The sequence below is a fragment of the Pyxicephalus adspersus genome, chromosome 7, assembly GCF_032062135.1.
Source record: "Pyxicephalus adspersus chromosome 7, UCB_Pads_2.0, whole genome shotgun sequence".
In the NCBI taxonomy this organism is placed as follows: domain Eukaryota; kingdom Metazoa; phylum Chordata; class Amphibia; order Anura; family Pyxicephalidae; genus Pyxicephalus; species Pyxicephalus adspersus.
In genome coordinates this window covers 64,604,121-64,616,439 of record NC_092864.1, presented here as the reverse complement: position 1 = coordinate 64,616,439, position 12,319 = coordinate 64,604,121, and the positions used below count along the sequence as shown (strand labels likewise).

At 40.7% G+C, this 12,319-nt stretch overlaps 2 protein-coding genes across 2 annotated transcripts in view; one reads left to right on the top strand and one right to left on the bottom strand.

Annotated features, from left to right (window-relative positions):
• Window positions 1–677: 677 nt before the first annotated feature.
• On the top strand, window positions 678–9,976 carry C7H2orf69 (chromosome 7 C2orf69 homolog). The gene is made up of 2 exons (XM_072418792.1): window positions 678–1,046; window positions 4,374–9,976. Exons 1-2 carry the CDS (start codon window positions 810–812, stop codon window positions 5,202–5,204), a joined length of 1,068 nt encoding a protein of 355 aa, XP_072274893.1. The 5' UTR covers window positions 678–809; the 3' UTR covers window positions 5,205–9,976.
• Window positions 9,977–11,312: 1,336 nt separating this feature from the next.
• The window catches only part of TYW5 (tRNA-yW synthesizing protein 5), a gene marked incomplete in the record, with an annotated part of 6,037 nt that continues 5,030 nt past the window's right edge, over window positions 11,313–12,319 (bottom strand). The window contains 1 exon segment of the mRNA XM_072419142.1: window positions 11,313–11,590. Within this exon segment, the coding sequence (XP_072275243.1) occupies window positions 11,334–11,590 (257 nt within the window).

Below are 12,319 nucleotides of genomic sequence, written 5' to 3'. Positions count from 1 at the left end.
CGGATAAGGAAGGGATTCTTCACTGTAAGGTCTGTGAAAATGTGAAATCGGCTCCCTCAGGAAGTAGTTTCAGCAAGTTCTATAGATTGCTTTAAGAAAAGCCCGGTGTGTTTCTAGATGCACAGATTTTAATTGGATATTAAGGTTCAGGATCAGGAAGGAACTTTTTTCCTGTTGAAGTAAATTGAACCAGGGTTTATAAGGGTTTTTTTTTCCTTGTGTGGTTAGTTGTGGTGTGTTTGTGTAGTGTGATGTAGTATGGTATGGTGTAGTGTGTGTTTATGTAGTGTGTATGGTGTAGTGTGTATGGTATGGTGTAGTATGGTGTGTGTGGTGTGGTGTAGTGTGTGTGGTGTAATGTGTTTGTGTAGTGTGTATGATATGGTGTAGTATGGGGTGTGTGGTATGGTGTAGTGTGTATGGTATGGTGTGGTATGGTGTAGTGTGTATAATATGGTGTAATATGGTGTAATATGGGGTGTGTGGTATGGTGTAGTGTGTGTGGTGTAGTGTAGCGTGTAGGGTGCGGTGTAGTATGATGGTGTGTGTGGTTTCCTCGTCTCAAAGCTAACATTAGAGGTGAGAACACTTCCGCCCTACCTTTGCCATGCTGCTAATTCGCTCTCTATGTCACATGACTGGTGCACGCACTGCACATGCGCAGTACTAGGCGGGAGGTACGCGGGTTGTCTGCCAGCATCGTTCGGTGTGAGCTGTCAGCCCTCCCCGCTCTCCTCCTGGGCGATGCTGCAGGGTGAGCTCTGCCCCTATTACGTGCGGCGTGTGTGCAGACAGGGAGCTCGGCTTATATGCGCACTTTATGCCGAGCTTTAAGCTCCGCTCGCCGCCTGCTGCTGCATACTGTGACCGGGGTGCTCGGCATGTGTGCGGGGGTGAGCGCTCCGTGCAGCGATACCCCGCCTCTGTATAGGCTGCCGGCTGTAGCGGGGACGGAAAGCAGCAAATGTAACGATGTGCTGCTGTGTGCACCGCAGGAGAGAGCCCGGAGGCCGCATCATGTCATCTATTTCCCGGGAGATGTGCAGGTAAGGAGGTGATCCTTGTGTCCTGGGAGGAGTCTAACACTATCACCCCACCCCATTTATATTATAGACACACCTGTAATGGCTAAAGCACTACTATACCCAGCAAACCCACCTGTACCTGTTCTGCCTTTTATTCTGCTTCTGGATGATCTTTGCCTGTGCTGGGATGACATGGCCATACGTCATATGGGGACACAAGGGATGCCGGGTTTGCTTGGCAGATAAAGCTACTGGGCCAATAACCCATCGCCTGTCCCTTTCTGCAGTACTGACCCGCCTGATCATACAAACTTTACGTACAGGTATACTTACCCCATCTCCTGTCCATGGCCTCTAGGTGAGCACAGGCTAGGGTTCTGTGGAATCTGGTGAGTGGTCTGGTGTGATTTTTTTTTTTAAGTGCAACACACCAAAAAAAAGGGTGCAGCACCACCCCCTTATACTTGATCACTTAGGCCTAGTCTGGGCTTAGGGCCAATTGCATGTTTCCGCCGGTCTCTGTCATAAAATCAATAACATGCGGCCCGCCAGCACTGTTGACCACAGTATAAAATACTGGCGTACAAAAAAAGCTATTTTATATTTCATTAGAGTTGATCAACCTCCTTGCAATTATCGGCCCGCTACTCGGGATTCCCCATGTGTGCACAGAGAATCCCCTACGTCATTATAGTGGGTGTGTGCTGTGTGGCACCTGCACGGACCACGCCCACTCTGATTTCAAGAACGTGCTGTGCATGGAGCCCGCACTGACACCGGACTCTGCAAAGGGAATCCCTCATGTCACCCTGCTGGTCGTGTAATGTGCAGGACCCGCGCAGACCACACCCACACTAAAGCTACGTACACACGTTCAATTTTTCTCGCCGATAGTCGGCTCAGGGCGGATATCGGGCGAGAATCTGGCGTGTGTACAGCCCGCGTCGTTCATCGTCGGTGGATCCGCCAGGGTAAAAAGATAAACGACGAGCGATCGTAATGCAAGGGAATGGGGAGAGCGCGCAGCAGGGTGCCGCTCCAACGCTCTCCCCCTCCCCTCTCCATAGAGCAGAACAATGCTGTATATACAGCACCGTTCATGCATCGTGCGGTTCTTATGGTTGGAAAGGATCGTGAAAGATGTGTATGCGGCTTTACCTTTAACGTTAATGGTTCAAACAATGTCAGGCTGAACTGACAGCCCCCACACATTTTCACCTCACCAAATCTGGCCCTCTTTGCAAAAAGTTTGGGCTCCCTGACCTAGGCAATCTAGAATGAAATGGGAGTGCAGAGCCTCCTGGGATACCTACATCACGCATCCCAGGGGGCTCTTGGGTGCTCCTTCTGCGTATGCCCAAGCATCTCAGGAAAAAAAAATGCCGATCTCACTGGGCAGGCAAGTTTTTTTTCCCAGCTACGGCACCCGAGTGGGTCAGGTGATGTAGGAACAAGAACCCAGAGGAAGATGGTGCTGGCCCAAAGATGGATACCGGGACGACACAGGACCCAACAGAAGACACCTCCGGATGGATCAGACGGTATGAAGGTAAGTGTATTTTTGTTCATATGGAGGACTTTTGGGTTTAGTTCCTCTTTACAGTGTACCTAAACTCAACATTTTACTTTACATAGATGGGTAGACAACCCTTCTTAAACTAAAAATGTTGTTGTCACCACAGTGATCAAGAATGAATGGGAGTGCAGAGCCTCCTTGAATACCTACATCATGCATCCCGGGAGGCTCTGGCTGCTCCTTGGGGCATTTTTCTACCAAGGGGAAAGAGATGCCAATCTCATGCATGTGCAATGAGATCGGCCCTCTTTTTTTCACCTTTATAGCCATCTGTTACCTGATCTTGCGTGTGAGATTGGGTGACGTGGAAAGAAGATGGCGGCGGCGTGCCGATACCGGGACAACGCAGGACCCAAGCCAGGAAAGCTTTGAAGGGATCGACGGATCTACAAAAATAAAGGTTTTTAAATAAAAAGATTTTTGAATTTACAGTTTGCTTATTTACCGCTTTAACTTCGGCACACATGGACTTTTTTCCAGTAAGATATGTGGTATTCCCTAATATGAGCTGGATGTGCTTTCATCTGCAAAATATATAACTGGCTGGTAATATATAAAACATAACCCTGTAGATTTTAAATCGAAGCGTCTCTGTTTGCCTGAACCCATTAATAACTCGCTACTTTGATGTATTTTGTTTGTTTCCTATGTCAAGGCAGCCAATTCATTTTAAATGGGCTTCCTATGCACCCCGAGCAGATGTGAATGCACACTTGCACTATTTTTTCCACTCCGCAGACTTGGTGTGAATGGGACCTTTAGATGGTCAAAATCAAGATTTTTCTGTTGGAGCAAATTCAAGCATGCTTTATATGCTTGTTTGTGCCTCTATATTAACTGAATTTAAGGCTCAAAGAATACAACATTTTCATATTCCTTTATCAGATGAGCCTCTTTTCTGAGAGATGGACCAGTTTTTAAGTATATTCTTAAGTATAAACATTTTTCCCCCCTTAACATGCTGTTATTATTATGCTGTATTTATAATGCGCTAACATATTACGCAGCGCTGTACAAAGCCTATAGTTATGTCACTAGCTGTCTCTCAATGAGGGTCACACTCTAATGTCCCCACCATAGTCAAATGTCTTTAATACAGTCTAAGGCTAATTTCTTTTTAGGGGGAAGGCAGTTAAACAAACTACATGTTTTTGGGATGTGGGAGGAAACCGGAGTACCCGGAGGAATCCCACGTAAACACGTGAGAACCTGCAAACTCCATGCAGATAGTGTCCTGGCCGAAATTCAAACCTGGGACCTAGCGCTGCAACCGGAGAGCCATAATAATTTCAGTCTATACTCAAGTCACACCATTAGGTGGCACTAAGTCCTCATGTACCGGTAAATTGGCATTTGATTTTAAAGAACTTTTACACACTGTACAACAGTGGTCCCAACCATTTGGAACTCGTGGACCAATAAATTCATGGGCTCCGGGCCACACATGTCACTCAAAGGGTGAAGAAACTTCCCACAGAGTGAGGTCATGATGCCAGAACCCACCCACTGACCTGCCATGGGAGGGTGGGCTGGTTGAGTTCAGAGACAATGACACAATAATGTACAAAAGATCATTTAAGAGCAAGTGATCAATCATAACCAACTCAAAAGTACATGGATGTATTTGTTTACAGTCATTTTATTGGCATTTCTATAGATAACTGTTTTGACTTATAGTAGTGACATTGGCATTTGGTGCTCCAAAAGTAACAATAACTACCTCATGGATACATATAGTATGTTTATTAATGTTTTGTTTTTTTAACCCTTAGAATTACTATGATATTATGGCAGGCCACTCTGAAAATTTCCGATGGAAACGATGGAGTCTTGAAGATATTGCAACTATCCTTTCTAAACGCTTTCCTTCCAGTTACATATGGATTGTAAAACCTTCTCGTATGCATCTTCACAAATTCAGCTGCTATGACAATTTTGTGGAAAGTAATTTGTTTGGAGCCCCAAAACACAGCGTGGAACTGCAAGCCATTCGACAACTTCATTCCTTGCTCACTAATGCCTTCATTGTGGCACAAAACCTTCTGATGTCTCAGAATAACAAGTATGTTGTGAACAGTGACAATGACTGTTCTGTCACCCAGAAGGGTTCTTCATATTCCACAAATGGCTGCCGTTCAGAAGAAGCCAGTGATAATCACAGCCCAGAGGACTCTTCTCTTTATCTTGGTTCACCATCCATAAAAGATTCCCTGACCTTCACTCTTATTGGATTCAGCAAAGGATGTGTTGTACTAAATCAGTTTCTAAATGAATTGCATGAAGCTAAAAAAGATAAAGAGATCAATTTATTTGTAGGCAATATTGAATCAATGTATTGGCTTGATGGGGGGCATTCTGGAGGCAGTAACACCTGGATAACTTGCCCTGATATTTTGAAGGTATTTGCTCAAAGGGGTATTGCAGTCCATACTCATGTTACCCCATACCAAGTTAATGACTCTATGCGGTCTTGGATTGGGGAGGAGCACAGAAAATTTGTGGAGCTTCTAAAAGTTTATAATGTAATGGTCAATAAGCAATTACATTTTGCCTATGAAGCCCCTTCTTTGGATAACCATTTCAGAGTTCATGAAGTTTTCTGATGTTATTTGTTTTGAAAAGCAGATCCACTCTAGATGTTTTTTTCAGAGCACTTTCAAACTTTCCACATTGGCTCTTTCTAGTATAAGTCTCAAGAGCAGTGGTCCCTAACCTTTCTGACAGCATGGCCCGGTAACATAGAATAACATTTTGCCTTGGCCCGGTATATGTACAGCTTACACTACTCTTCTATTCCCAGCAGCTCCGGCTCCTGTCAGCACACTAGCTGAGAATAGCAGAGTGGTGTAAGAGGGTTGGTGTGCTGTCAGGTGGCAGAGCTGCTGGGAATGGAAGAAAAGTGTACCTTGCTCTGCCATTCTCAGCAGCTCCCAAGTAAGCAGTGTGTGGATAGCGGCCTGCGCTCCCACTGGTTGCGTTCCTGCTGTCGCTAGCTTTAGAGCAGTGTAAGGAGGGCTTCTGCCTCCTGTCATTTGCGGCCCCCAACTCACCAGCCACAAACTGGCACTGGTCTGTGGCCTAGGGGTTGGGTACCACTGGTATAGCACGTATAGAAAGCTTACTTTGGTTAGCGACACAGACAGGTCATTTAGCAAGCTAAGCTATAGCTGCTACAAGAGTATAATAGTGGGGATGCAGTTGATCAAGCACCTTTTTACTCTCTCCAAAACTTAGTTCTGCTTAATGAAATGAGTAAAACTGCAGAAATTTTTGCAGTGATATGAGCCAATTATATTTATTTGTTATGGTTAAACCTTCATTGTGTAATTACAATAAAAATACTGAACAGATTGAATGGCTTTTAAAGCCTATGCCTAAATTCTGCGTGCAGTCTTGGTTTATTCTATGCAGACCATAAAATATAATAAGCTAACAGTTGTGATATCACCACTAGCAACATCTTACCACTGGTTGGAAGTCTGCTACAGTTTAATATGCTGTATCAAAATGGCAGCCTTTTCATGCTGTGGTAGTATATCTATTCAGAGGTTGCACACATTGATGCTTCCAGCAGTATTGGCATCCTTCTCTGTCAGCATAGTAAATATAAATAATATTCTTGTCATTCATTAACATAATTGTTGAGATCAAAGGTGAAAGACAGTAAATGTGAAAGTATTTATCATCCTCATCTCCTTTATCCTTCTCAGCATTTGTTCAGTTTTGTTGCATTTAAAGTACAGTTTTAAAATAGTTTTTGGGTGGTTAGCACCATTTGCACAACATGCCTATCAGTTTGAAGGCACAAAATATTTTTTTGGAACGAAAAAAAAGAAATCTTGAATGTTGTTAGGTATTCATCCTCCAAGGTCAATACTTTGTAGAACCAAGTGTCTTGTGCCACATCTCTTTTTGTTTAGAACATGTCTCACCTTGGATTTTCACCCATTCCTCAGGCAAAGGTGCTCCAACTAAGTGAAATGGATTACATTTTTGTTGAAGCCATTGCACAGGTTCTCAGTTGGATTGAGGTCTGGGCTTTAACTAGATTCCAATTAGTTTAACTGTTTCCCTTTAAACCACTCCAGTGTATCTTTATTATTATTATTAAACACGATTTATATAGCGCCAATATATTACTCAGCGCTGTACAATAAATAGGGGTTGCAACTGACAGACAGATGGCAAATGACACAGGAGGAGGAGAGGACCCTGCCCTGAAGAGCTTACAATCTCTGACAGACTAAAACATGTTTCTTTTTAATTGCCTTGTATTTAGCTCCTTCCATCCTGACTAGTTTTCTTGACATCTAAATGCTTCTCCGTAAGAATGGTATTCTTTAGGAGATGGGAGGTGTTAAGTTTGGACCACACATGGCATTTCCTACAATGAACAAAATGTTGAGTTTTAGGGTTACCTGAGCAGAGAATCTGTTTCCATGTGTTTTAAGGCTTGATGTTGGGCAAACTTCAAAGATGCTAATAAGAATGCCCTTCTTGACCACTGCGTTTTTGTTTTGTCCAAAGCGTCCAAACCATCTTTCAGCAGGTTTGCAGTGGTGCAACTCTTTTCATATTATTGTAAGAAATTTTATAGTGCTTTGTGGGATTTTTTTTTCCTATCTATAAATCCCCAGTTTTGTCCCACAAAATGCAGGTCTATGTATTGTAGGTATGTGGACATCGTTTGACTTTTTGTATGCACAATGGGAGACCCTTAATGACTGATTTGGTTGGACCAGATCTTATTTAGGGTTTCATAGCAAGGGGGATGAATGCACTCATTACTTCAAGATTCAATGTTAAAGCAGAACTAAAGCCGATCTGCGCATGCGTGAGATCGGCATCTCTTTCCCCTAAGTGGTAAAATGCCCCTTCTGCGCATGCCCGAGATCCTTTTATGCAAAGTAAAAATGTTCAGTTCAGGTCTGTCTTAACTCCGCTACATAGAATCCAAGTGAATGTCTTATAATTTCTTGTTGTAATGCAACAAAACAGGATAAAACCTTAGGGGAAAAAGGAGTGAATACTCTTGCCAAGTACTTTCTATGAAGAACTGTACTGCCATGTACACATCCAGGAAATAAGAGTTGTGGCTATTATGCCAATGCTGCTATGGCTGAACCAGGAAAAAAACCCAGCTCTATTATACAAAAGTAAACATCCATATTCTGCTATATGTAAATCTGTGCTGTCATTTAGTCTGATGTAATAGAGTGGGTAAGGCATTTGTCAGTTGCAGGACTGAAAATGAACTACCCCACCATAAAAAGTAGGTGAATTTTGCACAATATTATAAGGTATATATACCAGGTCTGCCCTGCTTTACTATTTGGCTTGCCCTTTACTGCCCTTAGCCCCTGGTCAAAATCGTAGGGGGGTAAAATAAACCAGAGGTTGACTGATTTTTACATAAATTAAATAAAGGATTCTTGCATGGTCTGATACTGGCCAAATTATTTTATTCAGAGGCTGGGCAATGCCAGGCAGAATGAACATTTTATCCTTGATCGATGGGTGCAGGTGAGTCTGTTGGATCGCAGGAAAGCATAGATTCCCTTTATTCTTGGTTATGCTCGGTGATATTGGCCACTTCTCACTTTAATGCATTAGACTGGAGTTCTTCCTAAACTCTACAAATCCATGCTAAATTTCCATACAGCTTTTGGGTTGGATACGGTTTATGCAAGCTGTAAAAGCTTATATTCCTTGTCTGTTGTATTTTGTGTTAAAATATAATTAATATAGGCAGTGCCTATAAGCTTTGTATATCTGTAACATTCTGTTTAGTGTTGTGTTTCCTGTAGTAACCAGACAATCTTAAAATGTCATTTTCCTCCAAACATCAAAGAAATAACACTGTGACTCTGGTTGTTCCTGCCAACACGTTTTATTTAAGATGATTTTGTGGCATCCCGGTGGCTTTAAAGAAATGGGAGGCAGAACAATCCTAAACTATATTGGCCTCTACTTTATAGATTTATTGGCATATAATATAGTTATTTTTTACTGTAAACGTTTGAGTTTATCAAAATACCTTAATTTTCTATCTACTGTAATGATTCTAAATGTTCTACTTTGGTAGTTGCATTGTCTGTATCACCTTACAGAGGAAATAAATCCGAGCCCCCTAACCTAGAAGAAAGCCATTGCATTGCAAAAGATCCAAGTGGTGAGTCAGGGACTCATTAAAAGGAATTTTCTGCAATAGAACCTGTTTGAAACTTTATTTTTTGAAAGTGAAAAAGTAACTATTGACAAAGCTTTTAAATAACATATTTGAAATATGTAATGAAAGAAGTGCTCAGTGATGGAAAAGAGGAAAGAACATATAAATCAATCTTTAAGTAACTCTATAGAGCTAGTATTAACTAAATGTGCAACAAACTGACAAATGTTACTCACGGATTTTATTTACATTGCATAGTTAGCCATAGCTGCAATTAATACAATCCTAACATCAGTTTTGGAATATTTGGAAGAATAAATCTTAGAGCTGCAGACTTTACAGTCCTTGCGGTCTGGTCCAGTATTTCTCAGCTCTACTGAACTATTTACCCCCTTATAGAAGGCATATTTGGCTTGCATGGTACATCCTGGTATAGATTTGCTATTACCCTCCTATTCTCCCTATTTGGTTTTCACACATTCCATGTTTTGCAATAATTAAATATCCTGAAAAAATAAATTGATATAATAAGGCATTACATTTGTAATGTTTCTTTAACATGGTAAAGTAATCCTTGGGGTAAGCATCCCATGGCTTGATTTTTTTTCTGGTGATTATTGGCATCTGCTTGAGAGCCACCAAACGGTTTAAAACTGTTCTTGGAAATAATTTTTCTTGTTTAATTTTTTTATATTGTTTTAGTTATATCCTTGTCCATGTTTACAAAACAAAGGAAAAGGATACGGTGTAGCAGTAACATGTTAGAGCTATTGGCACACTAGCAAGTAAAAGCCCAGTGACGCAAGGAGGACACATGATTTGTGCGAGTGGTCTGCTGTCAGAAAAACAACCAAAAAAGTTGCCAGCGAGAGAGCAAAGCCTTGTCTATTCAGCCAGTGATGGAGCAACGCATGTATGGGGTGTTTTTTACTGCCCGCATGTCTTTTAAAAGAATCCTGCCACTGCCAAATTCCCACCAGGGACTGGTTTGCTATTTAGTCACCAATGTGCCATGGACGTTAAGGAGAATCAGTAATGTAATAAAAGTGTGCAAGATGTGGTGATAGTTAGCATAACATGTTCCTACCAAGAGTCTGTATTATTACTGCATTGCAAATCAAAATGTATACTAGGCATAATGTTGAATATTATTTATATCCAATGTCTTAAACTACTAATAAACTTTTTAAATACATTCTAAGCATATCATAACGTGTCTTACAATTTGTTTTTTTTTGTTCAAAGAGTAGCCACAGAAAGGAGTAGAATATCTTGTGTTCTGCAACATGAGAATGCAGTTATCTGTTTGCAGAGATCTGACACAAAATCCTGCTTAACCAAAGCTCTCCCAAGTAATAAAGAGCTTTGCTGATTGCAAAAGGTATGATCCTGACTGTTTCTGCTTAGGATTGCATATCAATGCCATGATTTAGATGCATCTGTAATGTACACATATTTAAATTGAAAGCTCAGTTGTGCTTCAATTATGACTTGGATGTCCAGTCACAGATTATACAGGTAAGGTTTAAAACTATTCTGAATCCACAAAGTGTTACATCAAAGTATCAGTGCACCTTTAGTGCTTAGACAGGGTGTCTGGCGTGTAGTTTATTTGCTCTGTAAATGTCTAAACTCTAGCCCAAGCAACAACTTCTTATCAACCCCTAGCTACTAACCCAAGCTTACCGCTAGGAAAAGGGCAGGTAGCTGGAAAATGGTTAAAACAGCTGCCCCATTTAAATAAAAGTACTTTCTGCATCTTTCCTTTTCTTTGTTTCCCCCCTTGTCTAATATTATGAGATAGTATGATGCTAGAGAGAAGGCATACTAAAATGCCATTCCTAATGTTTTTTGTTTTTTTTTTAACTTTTACAGTATATATATATTTTTTTTTTTCTTTTTAAACAACAATAGTATTGAAAGTTGAATACAAGTCTTAATCCTGCTCAGTGTATTATGTTCTTTTCTCTTAAGAACTGAATGAGTTGCTAATATTAACGCCAATAAGAAAAAAAAAAAATATTTATCCTTGTATTCTCTTATCTTAGTCAAAAATCCTGACCTATGATGATTACATACAACTATTGTACTTGTCAACCTCATGTCATATACATTCACATCCATGTATGTGTATATATATATATATATATATATATATATATATATATATATATATATATATATATATATATATATATATATGACACACACAGTTTTTGTAATGTAATGCTTTGTAATGTGCTGCTCTGCTTTAAATGCAGCACATCCTGGCTTCCTCTGCAGCTCCTTGGACTGAATGAACTCCCACTCACCTGTGTTGTAACTACATCACCTTGAACCAACTGATCAAGATGGCCTCACTGTTCTCATGACAGAAAAGGGACAGGGGAGTGTATTTAAAGGATCGCCATCAGTCAGGTAAGGTTTTTTTATTGCAGAAGGAACATCTCCTGCCTGATCACAATTTTTAAGAGGTTTAATTCATTGCTTTAAGTCATTTTATGTCTAAACTGTATGATCTATGCACAAATATCAGAAGAACTTATTTCTTTTGTAATAAACTTTATTCAAAGTTGCTGCTGTAGGATTTGGACTGTATCCGCAATACCATTTTTCTAGCATAAAAGTCTCTATATTCCTCAGGAAGTTCATCCAGTGTTTTCAGGGCCCGATCTAATATTTGCACCGCTCTAGAAGCTGCAGTGGGGTCCTTGTTCCCATATGTATCTGTTTTATCATAGCATTCGGATGGCAGATGTTTCCAAAAAACATTAACGCCAACTCCAAATTCTTCAGCGACTGTATTATGGAACCACAAGGCTAAAAACAACAATCAACATAAAGTATTATGTCACTGCAAATTTTACCATTTAACAAGCATATGTCAGTTTCTGAAAATTAAACCTGTCCCTATACTTACTATTTCCATTTTAGCACTTCTTTCCCTTTAAAACATCCAGATACCATTACGAAAGTCTGCTCGGGTGAGAGGCCAGTCGGTTACTTATTCCCCCCCCCCCCCCCCCCCCCCCCCTTACCTGTTTTTGGGCTAACTGTTTTATTTTAATATATGGATAGGACTACATGCAGACACATTCCCGGTGGCTACCGGAGCTGGGTTGGAGGACAGCAGTGCTGCGCTCAAGCGTTACTATATTCTTGATGTCCTAAAGTTAGAATGGGCTCGAGTTTAGATAATACTACTGTTTGTTATTGGATGTTCACTCCCTGTGATATTCTTTTTACCTACTTTGCTCCATTTTGTTTTCTTCACAGGTGACTCCATTTTATTTTCTGTACTGTTATTTTAATAATGCACTGATATTATAAAATGACACTTTTTGTACCATGGATCTGTGTAATTGCAGGCCATGTGGCCTTATGTCTTTGTATGTGCCATTTTATGTATGAGCCTTGTTTTGTAATTATTACAACAATAAAAACGGATTGTAACAAAACATCCAGATACCTGGCGATCATGTCTGTTTCCTCCCTTCTGGTACAGCTTTCTTTTGAGCTCTGTTGATGCCCTTCATGAGCTCAGACCGA

What these genes read in the sequence shown, in the direction of transcription:
- C7H2orf69 (XM_072418792.1), top strand. Translation starts at nt 810, where the DNA reads ATGCGCACTTTATGCCGAGCTTTAAGCTCCGCTCGCCGCCTGCTGCTG. An exon ending in ATTTCCCGGGAGATGTGCAG is followed by an intron (nt 1,047 to 4,373) that starts GTAAGGAGGTGA and finishes TTTAACCCTTAG; the next exon opens with AATTACTATGATATTATGGC.